Raw genomic sequence first — 13,566 nt, 5'->3', positions numbered from 1 at the left:
ATTCAGACTGGATCGCATCTTTCCATTTTGGCCAATCTATTCTTTTCCGAAATTCATCAACTGATCTAGGTTCTGGATCATCGTCATTTTCTATTATATCAAGTGCTACGTTATATGCAAAAGCATTATCCATAATTGTATCACTTCGGTTCCAATGCTTTCTAGTAGTAACATAATTTATTGAATTTTCAATAATTTCATTCTCTTCAGAAGAAATTCTATTAGGATTAACATCCTCATTAAGTTTATCAGGATCAATTTCTCTAAAAATCTGATCCATGTTACTACATGTTTCTTGAGGGTTTTGATTAACATTCAAATCATCAACCATTTCATATGTTCCTCTTTTCTTTCGAGGATTTTTATTTTTGAAACCTACAGGTCTGCCACGCTTTAGGCGTACATTTGATTCATTAGCACTTTGTATTTTGTCTTCAGGAATAACAATTTTAGCAGGTACATTTTCAACAGCTATATAAGATCTAGTGACCCTGCTGGCGTCACAAAAAGCATCAGGCAACTGATTTGCTATTCGCTGCAAATGTAAAATTCTTTGTACCTCTAATTCACTTTGACTTGTACGAGGATCAAGAAAACTGAATGGTATTTTTCAAGTAATTTCCTTTTTCAGTTGATCAGTTTCTCCCCCTAATATCGGGAAATGCGACTCGTCAAAATGACAATCAGCAAAACGAGCCGTAAACGAATCACCAGTTAATGGTTCAAGATATTTAATGATAGATGGTGATTCGTACCCGACATATATCCCCAATTTCCGTTGGGGGCCCATTTTTGTACGTTAGGGCGGTGCAATTGACACATAAACTGCGCATCCAAAAGTTCTCAAATGTGCAATATTGGGCTTTTTATTGTACACTAATTGTACTGAGGAGTAGCTATGATAGCTTGTCGGTCTTAATTTTATTAGTCTTGCTGCATGCATAATTGCATATCCCCAAGCAGATACAGGAAGTTTGGATTTCATTAGCCCAGGTCTTGCAATTAATTTCATTTTTGCCTTCTATATCGCCTCAACTTTCAGAATTTACAGCTGTTTTAGTTTTCATTGTTCCACATCTACACATTTGTTTGTAGAGATTTATTTTTACGCTTGGAATAAGAAACATATTATAGCTGTGTTCCTTTATTTTTTGGTTAATTTTCATAATTTTTTTTATAGTAATAAATCGCTTCACTCACTATTTAAATCGAGACCCTATATATAAATTATGCAACTATTGTGTTTTCAGACATGACGATAAGTCATTTTGACAATCTGGGTGTCGTCGTTTACTTTCGTACCATGTATACATTAAGGTTGCGGTTTCACCTCAAATCAGCATCAAGATGCATTAATGATTAATCAATCTATATGTTATGTTTTTTCTTTTTTTTTTTTTTTTTATGGGTTTCAAAAAATTTAGTAATATATGATACAAAATTTTGTGAAAGAAAAAAAAAATATTTTTTTTTCAAAAATGGCAAAATCCAAAGTAGCTGAAAGTTAGATGAGAAACTGGTTTAGAAATTAGAATAAAAGGAAACAAATCTAACAAAAGATTGCGAAATTAGAATGAAAAGAAACAGACCTAACAAAAGATTGCGGCGATGGTCAACAGCAGAAAGTAAGCTTTAAGCTCATTCATGGCGTCGACACGTGTCACAGCCCATACTCCTCACGTCTCTCTTCATAGTTGACTGGAAATTTCTTCAGACAGTACGGTCTGCAAATTGTGTTCAGACCATGGCCTCACCTGCCCGAAAACGATACCCCAAATTCTGTATACATTCAGACAAACTCCAATTCCAGCCTCTGTTCTTCACAACCACAAATGGGTTTCGGTTTCGGTTTCGATTTCGATTTGGGTTTCTTCATCTTCCTCTGTTCATCCTCATGTTTCAAATTCACTCCTTCCCTGTCTGAATCTCCTCCAAATTCAATTACCGCCGATCAGTTAGCCCTGTCAGAATTCAAGAACCAAATAACAAATCCAGACACTATCCTCGCCAACAATTGGACTTCCGACACCTCTGTCTGCTCCTGGATTGGCGTTTCCTGCAGCCCCGCCGTCGGTCCACGGCGGCGCGTCATTTCCCTGATTCTCCCCGGCCTGAATCTCCGGGGACCAATCTCCCCCTCCATCGGAAACCTCTCTTCCCTCTCCACACTCGACCTCAGCAACAACAGCTTCCATGGCAGCCTCCCCGACAACCTAGTTCTTCTCCCCCGCCTGAAAAGATTCAATCTTTCCGGCAACCATTTCGCCGGTCCGATCCCTCCATCCCTCTTCAACTTATCCTCTCTCCTTTCTTTAGACCTCTCCAACAACAACCTCACCGGAGAATTCCCTCCGACCTTATGTCGATCCTTCGACTTGACCACATTAGACCTTTCTTACAACAATCTCACCGGAAAAATTCCTCCGGACATCGGCTGCCTGTCGAAGCTCGAACGCCTCTATTTCACCGATAATCGAGTTTCCGGCACTATCCCTCCTTCCCTTGGCAATGTCTCCACTCTGCGGCTATTAGGCTGCGTCGGAAACCGAATTCACGGCCGTCTTCCTCGCGAGCTCGGCCGGCTGCCGAATTTAGAAATGCTCGGATTCGACTACAACAACCTCACCGGCAAAATCCCACCGGAGATCTTCAACATCTCTTCATTAGTATACATTGCCCTGACGGATAACAACCTCTCCGGCAGGCTTCCGGTGACTGCCGGCATTCGCCTTCCGAACCTGCAAGGCATTTACTTAGCTGATAATACACTCACCGGCGACATTCCACCGTATATAACAAACGCCTCGCGGCTGAAAGAGCTCGAGTTGTCGTACAACATGTTCGATGGAATAGTGCCGAGCAATCTCGGCGATCTCCGGGATCTTGTTTTCGTTAATCTCGGAGGCAATCGTCTTCGGAACGAGCCCGGAAAATCGGAGCTTCGATTTGTCGACACCATGGTAGAATGCAGAAAGCTTCAGTTTCTTATAGTAGGGAACAATCCTCTTGATGGAACTCTTCCTGATTCTGTTACGAACCTTTCGACCTCCGTCGAAATGTTCAACATCGAGAACGGCCGTGTTCGTGGCCGGATTCCCGCCGGAATCGGAAACATGACCAGAATGACGGCGTTGCTTCTCAATGGCAATCGGCTGACAGGCGAAATACCGACGGAGATCGGTTATCTGAAACAGCTGCAGAGGTTGTACTTAAATCGAAACATGCTGCGAGGGCGCATACCGGTCGAGCTATGCGACTTAGTTTGGCTAGGCTATTTAGTCCTGTCCGAGAACGATCTTTCGGGTTCTTTGCCGAGCTGCGTGGGAAATCTTCGACGATTACAGAGACTGTTCTTAGAATACAACAGATTCGCGTCGAGCTTGCCCTCGAGTCTATGGGAAATTCGAACTCTTTTGTTTTTGAACATGTCAAATAATTTGCTTCAAGGAGAGCTGCCGGAGGCGATTGGTAATCTGGTGACGGTGCAAGAGATCGATCTTTCGAATAACCGTTTGTCGAGTGTGATTCCAAGCCGGTTCGGGGAGCTTGTTGATCTGAGGTATCTGTCTCTTTCGAACAACTCGTTTAATGGTTCAATTCCATCGTCGTTTGGGGATCTTACGGGCTTGGAATCATTGGACTTGTCGTTGAATAAGTTATCAGGTGCTATACCGTCGTCGTTGGCGAATCTGCGATACCTTAGAGACATTAATCTGTCGTATAACGATCTCCTTGGCGAAATACCGGCTGGTGGTGTGTTTTCGAATTCATCTCCTCGATCGTTCGAAGGGAACGGAGGTTTATGCGGCGATGTTTCGTTGCAAGTTCCTCGTTGTCGTTCTAACAAAAGTTCGAAAGGATCGAAGTCTAGGAGTCGAGTTATTAGCATTGTTGTTCCGGTGGTCATTTCGATGACGATAGTAATGTTCTTGTTGTTCTGTTGGATTCGAAAGAAACGAAGACGCGTAAAACAGGGGAATCCCGAGCATGTCGCGATTAGGCCTCACCAAATAATATCGTATAAAGAAATTCTGCGCGCCACGGATGGATTTAACGACGCGAATCTGCTCGGGATAGGCAGCTCAGGCTCGGTGTATAAGGCTGTTCTTCGCGATCAAACGGTTGTCGCTGTGAAGGTTCTTAATATGATCGAAGAGGAGACGTTACGAAGAAGATTTGATGCAGAGTGCGAAGCGCTGAGACGAATCAGACACAGGAATCTCGTCAAGGTTATCACGACTTGCTCCAACGGTGACGATCTTAGGGCCATTGTTCTCGAGTTCATGCCGAATGGAAGCCTCGATTGCTCGTTGCATAAACAGGACTGTGTGTTGGATCTCGTCGCGAGACTTGAGATCATGCTTGATGTGGCGATGGCAATCGAGTATCTACACCACAGTGGCGACTCTCCGGTGGTTCATTGCGATCTCAAGCCGGCGAATGTTTTGCTCGACTCGGAAATGGTTGCTCGTGTTAGCGACTTCGGCATCTCGAAGATATTATCCGAAAACAAGTCGATTGTGCGAACACGGACTCTAGGGACGCTCGGCTACATCGCTCCAGGTACAAAAAAATTCAACACAATGCTGACAGTACATTATATAACAAAAGATAATACATGATATAAGTCCTATAAGGGATAGTCTGGTGGTGTAGGGTTTGGACTTGTGACCGTGAGTGAGTGAGGTCAAGGTTCAAATATGTTGATTTCTCTAATAAACAAAATAACTCCTCCCGAGTTAAAATTATTTTAAGTTTTTTTTTTTTTTTTTTTTTTTTTTTTTTATAATCGAATCGATGTATTGCAGAGTACGGTTCGGATGGGACAGTGTCCACGGCCGGCGATGTTTACAGCTACGGCGTAATGGTGATGGAAGTGCTGACGAGACGAAGGCCAACCGATGATTTATTCGATGACAATCGAAGCCTGAGGCAATGGGTAAGAGCAGCTTATCCCGACTCTTTGAGAGAAATTCTCGACTCCGATCTTTTCCTGCAGGACGAAGGCGAGCTAAATGTTCAACGCGATGAATGCCTCCTCTCTGCAGTCGAGCTTTCTCTTGACTGCACAGAGGAGGCGGCCGGCGACAGAATCGACATTTATGAAGCTGTGGTCAGGCTTAGGAAGATCAAACATAAGTTCTTACATGGCAAAAAGGAAACATGATCTTACTCTGACTAACAATTATTACGATACATATATGTTAGAAATACCAAGGCATAGATCGTTTTCTAATGTAATGTTCATGCTTTTATTGGTTTGTCAAAGAGACACGAGTTGAAAACATTGTTCAATCTTGGCTAATTAAATATGTAACCTTTCAAAATAATAATTAGTAGTAATATATTCAAGATTTTGGCCATGGTTGGTGATCCGGGCTGTTTTTCTTGAAGATGGAATTAACTAAGTAAATAGTTAAATTTAAATCTTTTATTATTTTTAGTGTATAAGGTTTGTATAAATAGTAAATTGCATAATATGCATGTTTCTATATATATCTCAGGAAAAATGCACAATAAATTTTATTTATTATATAAATTTCTTTGCATTAGCTTAAAGTTTTATTCAAAATAATGACTAAGAATTATTTGACTATTAATTACATTTTCAATATATAATTGTATTAATAAAATTATATTTTGACAGCTTATTTCTCCATTCTTATTTAAGAAATCAAGTTATATAAATTTCTAATATTCCGGTTTAAAAATCTTGAATGTTGATTGTTTTGTACTTAAACCGAAGTATTAGAAATTTTAAAAAAATATCAAACAAAAATTCAGATCCACACTTAATTTCAAAATAATTAATTTCAAACCACGAATTAAAAAAAAAAAAAAAACTCAAACTCAAATTAATTAAGTGTAGTATTCATTAAAAAATCTTTAACATTGATAAGCCTATCTAAGGAGGTAGGCTTTTATTAAAGTTAGGATGCATGCATGCATGCATGCATGCATTGTTGTTTGATAAATGAATTAAATTTCCAGTGGAATTGTTATGCACCTTCCGCTTAATGATAATCAACTTTTTGTTGAAAAAATTTAGATTGTTAGTCAACTTTAGTGACACCATCATTGATAAAATAATATATATATATATATATATTATATCATATTTGGGTGGTCTTTATAATGAACATCTCCAAATCTTTTCACCTAACGCACCACATATATATATATATATTTCCTAAGTCAACTTCTCATGCATTGGCTAATAATACAATTAAATTTTGATATTAATGGATTATGTAACGCTTAATTCGGATTGCAATGGTCTTGGTATAAATCATGTCAATGAATTTTTAGTTGGAGCTTGTACACATTGTTATTTTTTATTTTTTTATTTTTTTATTTTATGACGTGGGAATTCGCAGCCGCTGTCCGAAAGTGCACACTGAGTAAACCCCCGGCCGGACCTAATACCCCCTGCATAATAGGCCCAACAGACAAGTCACACTAGTTAAACATTGGTTTTTCTATATATTTGGCGTGGTATATAAACTACATTCCACTGGAGATTAACAAATTGTGAATCTAATGTTAAGCATCTATATATATATATATATATATATAGAAGTAAGTAAGAAATTACAATAATAAAACTCACTAATAATCCAATTCTTTGTTAAATGATTGTACTATGTATATTTCATTTTAACAAAAAAAAAAAAACTTAAAATCCTTACAAGTGATGATATAATCAAATTTGTATTGTAATACTCTCTTCGTCCCATTTCAAATAGGCCAGTTGTTTTTGGTTTTTTTTTTTTTTTGTAGTGAAAATAATATTTTATTAATTAGTGAAAATGTGTAAAATAATTTGATATTTTTGTCCTTAAAAAAGTACAAATAAAGTAACAATGTTTTTGTAATTTGCTTAAAAATATGACATTATTTACTTTTTGAGTGAGAAAAAAATAATAAAAAATACTTTGAATTAGGACGAAGTTAGAATAAATTTTGGATAAGCTACTTATGTAGCTTTGGTCTTAGTTACTCATCTTTAAATTTTAGGTTACATGACAACATGCTATGTGGGGGCAATTAAAACTAAAATAGTAAATATATAGTTACAAATTTATGTAATCAAATAATAAAAAAAAGATTAAAAGATAAAAATTAATAATATATATGAGACAAATATAGCAAGATTATTTATGTAAAAAGTCTAGAATCATATGTAATTATTGGTGATTTATATGTTAAATAGTTGTTCGAAGATTAGGTGACAAGGGCATCCATGCAATGCAAAGGCAAAGTCAATTATTTCTTGGATTCCCTGACAAATATGGTTTTGTTACATGACTCTTTAAAGATAGACCGATTATTTTAATTACACAAATTAAAGGTGCATTTCAAGATAATTAAATAATACCACGAATAAATTATTATTATTTTTTTAAATTTTTTTTTCCTACTTTTCTTGTTATGTAATATCACTATTTCTAGGTAATATATATGCATTTTTTTTAGGCCAAACTGTTTTTTTAATCCCGTAATTAGACCCCTTTATCATTTTAGTCCAGTAAGTGGAGCCTGTCGCAAACTAGTCTCATAAATGAAAAATTTTCGTTGTTTTAGTCATCCGGCGCCGTAGACGCCCGCGTGGCTCGCCGGAGGTGACGTGTCCGACAGGTGTCCCGCCAGGTCAGCGATTTAATTGTACCAAATAAAAAAAATAAAAAAATGAAAAAAAAAAAAACCACGTGTCCGCCAGGTCAGCGATACCTGGCGGACATGTCACCTCCGGCGAGCTACGCGGGCATCTCCAGCGCCGGAGGACTAAAACAACGAAAATTTTTCACTTATGAGACTAGTTTGCGACATGCTCCACTTACGGGACTAAAAAACAGTTTTACCATTTTTTTTTAATATGTGTATGTGTATGTATATAAAACACCACGTACATTCAATTAGCAACTATATATTTAACTTAAAAAATAATAAAAATTAAACCAAAGTATGTGAAAATTATATTGGATTGTTTCGTAATTCCGATTTTATGATGGACAATAGTATTGAATTATATTGTTCAATATGCTTACGTTATAATTCATTTAAGTAATTTTTTTTTAAATTTTATATGGTTTTATATATTTACATATTATGATTCAATTATTTTTCATGTGATAATTTATATAGAAATATTTAATAAATTTATTATATCATTAAATAAATATATAGTACCAGAGTCAAATAGTTTAATACTTGCTGATGTTTTTATATCTTTTAACACATTTTATATTGTTCAATGATGTGTATAATTCTAAAATAAAGTTTGAAAATATAATTTACTTTCATATATATATATATATACAAATAATATATGTATAATTGTACATGCTTAGAGATGTTAATTGTTGGGTGCAATTAGTCAAAAGCTTGTGGAATTTTTTATTTTTATTTTGTAAGGGTGTGTGATTATTATCAAGAAGTCTGAATTGGTTCGATTTACTTTCAAACTTGATTTTGAAAGTTTAACTAATATGTAGGGCTGCTGCACTATAAAAAAATAATATATTTGTAACGGAATTCTGTTTCTAAAGTTCACGTAGCTAATGTAATTTCATTCATAATTTTGTTTTTAATGTCATTAGTAACGGAAAAAGTAGATTTAGAGACAAAAATGTTTTGTTACAAAAATAATTTTTTCTTGTAGTACTGAGACTCATATTTACACATTTATTTATTTAATTTACATCAATATATAAATCAATCATCAAATGAATTATACATAATCATCACATTAATCCATTGGTATAGGTTACTTATGCTCACCCAATCTTGGATGTGACAACCCTTACCAATATATATGTAAATATGCGTTAAATTTGGTTTAAAATTTTCTTATCAAATTATATATATATATGTATATATATATATATAAGCATGATATAGAAATCTTATAAATTATAGGAGAAATCAGTTTAGTAATATAATTTGTTTCTATTGAATTATAGTAAATTTTGCTAAAATATATATACAAGAACACTGTTAAATTATGATATAAATATATTACCTACTTATATAATACACACTACAGGAGAACATTGATATAACTACAAAAATTTGCTATGAAAAAATTATACGTTAAAACTGTCATATAATACACACTACATTACAAAATTTATTCAAATAAATCGTGGAAATTTGTGTAGAAAAATTTTGTAAAATAATTTATTATTTAGATGTGGCAAAATATATATCAAATTTATTATTGTGGCAATTAGTGTGTCAAATAAGTTGTAGCAAATTACATTGCAAATTGTAATGACAATTTATGTGGCAAAATTAGCTACACTGCTTATAGCCACTACATACATTTTTATGGCTAATTTTCTAACAAATTCATTAGCTACATATATTTCTGAAAATTTTCATAACTAATTTCATAAAAAATATAAATGTTTTGTTGTAGTGACATTAAAAAATACGCACATATGAATATTCTTAATTAACCACCTTATTAAATATTAATTTAGTTAATTAATATCGAAATCATTATATATATATACATGTGAATAAATCAATTTATCGAGTTAGATTAATCCGTTAATATATATTCAGAATCGTATCAGTAAAAAATAAAATAAAATAAATTATGTTATAATATAATATGCGGTTGAAAATCAACTAGTGTCATGTTAACAAGTAAAACACTTATTATCAAGAAATTCTCCTACTAGCTCTCCTAATAATTTTTTGTTTCTAAATAAAAACCCTAATAATAATTCAGGTCATCTTTGCTGATGCAAGAAAATGCAGTGTCAATGGAGAGAGAGAGAGAGAGAGAGAGAGAGAGAGAGAGATTCTAAGATTGAGACAAAGACAAACAGAAGTATGTTTTCTTCTTCCTAAAGATCTGAGTTGATGATACATTTTCAAATATTAATTAATCGATTTATTGGCAATCTTTTTGAAAATTTGACACTTTCCAGTTTGTAATTTTCTATCTAAGTGCGGTTGCGGACCATCTTGTTCTTCCTATTGCAATAATTTATTATATATGTATTCTGATTAATTCGTTATGTATATGTATATTTTAATTTAATTGATTAAACCAGTAGGGAATTAAGGTCAATCAATGGACCATTGTTTTATTACTATTTAATTTACTTATTTTTATTCATTTCCCTAACTTTTTTGTATTAAATTATTTTCCATGTCCTAATTCTTGATTTTAAACATTAAAAAACCTTAGCCAAGTTGTTTGCTTTTTGAGTGTCTTAAAGTAGGAACAGGAATTATGCCAGCAGGACTAATGGCTATGGCGTAATACACAAGTTGGTGAGAATTAATTAATCAACAAATTGCTCCATACTTATCCCTAAATTGATTGAAGGGAATTCAAGAATTGTATTTATATGTCCCAGAAATTAAATTATTTTATTTACTCACTCTCTAGCTAATGAAATATGTGAATTTATTTAATTATATATAGTTGGGGTTATATATTTTATTACACCAGCAAAAATGACTATCCAATCATTTTTTCAATAAACACAACTTATATAAAATTTTTAATTGTAAGTTTTAAAATGTATTGTTAGAATTATGATTCTTATAAGATATTCTTCTACTATTGTGTGAAGAATTAAAGATGGTTAATATTCAATGATATTGAAACTGTATGTTTGAAAATTATTACGATTAATTTAATAGAGAGTAGTATAAGTTTAACAGTGTTTTTTTTACTAGTTTAATCCTACTTTTTCTTTAATATTCTTATAAATTGAATTTAAAAGGGTAAATGAAAAAAAAAAAAAGTGTAATTAAAAAAAGTTACAGAATTTCCGAGACATCGCGGCTGTGTTCTTATATAAATATAGTAGTATATTTTTCCTTACAAAAACGATTACTATTATTATTTTATTCTTACATTTTCTTTTTTCTATGTAATCTTTACTATCTCAAATCAAAATTAATACGGTGCAATCAAAAGTATATATATATTACTTTTACTTACAAAATATCACGTAAAAATACTGTTAAATAAAATTTCAAATCACAAACTCAAATATAAACCAAAATCAAACAAACCCAACTATGTCAACCTGAATCATTCCTAATCACTTTTATATTTGAATATCAATTATAAATGAAACATTGACAATTACTAAATTCTCTAAAGAAATCCAAAAGGAAAATGAATGTGTGTTTGTTCAAAGATTTGATTCTTTGAATTTTTGCATAATAAAATTTTAAAAATAAATATGTATTTGATGTGATATAAATAGATATTAATGTAATATTTTGAATATAAAATTATTTTTTAGTATAATATAAAAATAAATATTTAATTTAATTTTTTAAGGGGTAAAAATTAATTGAATGGTGAAAATTCTACAAAAGAACAACACAACCAATTGTTATTTTTCGGAGATCAAGTAAGATTGGAGCTTGCAACTCATTTTTTCTTGGATGTGTTCGTTCGAAGGATTTTGACAAAATTCTACTATTCATCCAATTTTTTTCTTCTAAAAACATCAAATCAAACACCTATTTTTTATTTTTTATATTATATAAAAAATTAATTTTACATTTAAAACATCACATCAACACATATTTATGTCACATCATACAAATATTTAAATTCAAATTTTTTACCATTTAAATTACAATTCAAAAATTCAAATCCCCAAACAAACACACGCTGCTACTAGTGTTACGTAGAGTTTCTTGAGAGAAAATAAGGAGTAAACAAGAAAATGATTTATTTATTTTTAAAGAGAGTAATCTAATATTGTTTACAAAATATATGTTGAAATTTTAGTATTATTTATTTTTTAAAAAAATATCAATTTTTTTTTTTACAAAATATCACATCAATTATTATTATTATTATTATTATTTTCAAAATTTAAAGCTCTCTTATCTGAGCGAGCTTATTTGCAAAAATATTGGAATAGTCAACTACCTTAAGGGGTGAACCTTAATTGGAGGTAGGATTTAAATAAATATTTTCACCATTTTCATTTATATACATCGGATTATAACATTGTTACAATCATGTATCAACCACACGGTATCAACGGATTTCTTGTTAATTCGATATTGCGTGTGTACAAGAGATTTGATCTTAGTAGAAGAGCAAAGGGTACATTAAATTTCACTTGATAATATAAATTTGGATCGCATACGATCGATTGACACGACACTAAACATCTTTTGGCTTCTTGTGTTCATTAATTTAACAGCATTATGGTAAAAAATGACGAACAACCTTTTTGCCAAATTCATAGAAATTTCGTGCCGTTGACAGATTCATATATATATATATATATATATATAGCTTTGTTTATTTCGAATAGCATGTTTTTGTCTGAATGAAGACAAACAGAAGAAGTTGGAATGAATACAACATAAATGACAATTTAACTTTGGCTCCTCAATTTCTGCCATGGAATTATGCAAATGCAGCTTCTCTGATCGAAGTTTAAACCTTGACATCAGAAAACGTGTTTTTGAAGAATTATTCTTTCTTGAAAATGGAAAAAAATGGTGTCTGTGCAGCTTCTTTCTTCCTTTTGATTATCTTGAAAATTATTTTAGTGTATAAATAGATGCAGGTAATTAATAAAGGGAGTGTGGAGAATATATTTAATTATGTGAACTAAAAAAAATGTTAACCATTGTCACTCTGATCGCAATATTAAACAAAAAAAATAAATTAATAATAAATTATCATAGTTACACTTTTATTTTTATTGAATCAATAAAATATTTTGTCACACATATATATATATATATGAAAATATTACTTTCCTTGTTCCATTTAAATAGTCTCAAAACTTTTTTATAGTAAATTAAATATAATTATATTATTGTGTGAGTTTGTGCGAAAGGAAAAATGTAAAGAATACTATTGGGTAAAATATAGTACTGCTAAATTTTATTTTATTTTTTAAAAATAAAACTAAAAATTGATATGTTAAGTATTGTGGACAAGTAAAAATAAATGGAGTTAGTATTTCACTATTTCTAAATACTCAAATTTAAAATTTATTGAACAACAAAAAATATATGTGAGTCATCGTTATTGTGGTTCAAATAAATTGAAATTGCTACTGATAAAATAGCCCATGGCTAAGTATTTCTAAGTATATAATTCAGACTCAAGTCTTACATATTTGTTGTATGTTCGTTTGAATCAATTATTAGAACCCACATAGACATAAAAACCCACAAAATAGCTGTCGACAAGACAAGAATGCATAAAATTCTTTTCTCATCCTTTACATTAATTCAAATTTTAATAGTCAGCACAAAAGCAGAATGAAACGAGTTTCAATTTAATTATTATTCCACACAGATATTTGTTCAATTGTTTGTCAGGTTGTTCATTTACAATCCATTATCCAATCACCACAAGGAATGTAATAATTAAATATACATATATATATATTATAAATTAATGTACATATCAATCAAGATTGAACTAATCCAATGTATCAGAAAGGTTCAAAAACCCTAGTAAAGATATGCATATATATATATATGTATGTATGATTATGTAGCTGGTAAGACTTTTTAGGTTCTTCCAAGGGTATCACATCATCTTTC

General features: G+C 32.1%; 1 protein-coding gene across 1 annotated transcript; it reads left to right on the top strand.

Annotated features, from left to right (window-relative positions):
• The first annotated feature begins 1,742 nt into the window (after window positions 1-1,742).
• Window positions 1,743-5,371, top strand: LOC127263862 (receptor kinase-like protein Xa21). The gene is made up of 2 exons (XM_051293136.1): window positions 1,743-4,563; window positions 4,809-5,371. The coding sequence occupies exons 1-2, from the start codon at window positions 1,833-1,835 to the stop codon at window positions 5,165-5,167; spliced, it is 3,090 nt and encodes a 1,029-aa protein (XP_051149093.1). The 5' UTR covers window positions 1,743-1,832; the 3' UTR covers window positions 5,168-5,371.
• Window positions 5,372-13,566: the final 8,195 nt, after the last annotated feature.

Source organism: Andrographis paniculata, unplaced genomic scaffold (genome assembly GCF_009805555.1).
Source record: "Andrographis paniculata isolate CXL003 unplaced genomic scaffold, ASM980555v1 Contig17END, whole genome shotgun sequence".
NCBI classification, from domain to species: Eukaryota; Viridiplantae; Streptophyta; class Magnoliopsida; order Lamiales; family Acanthaceae; genus Andrographis; species Andrographis paniculata.
Note: the sequence above shows the minus strand (reverse complement) of the source record. Positions and strands in the feature narration are given on the sequence as shown.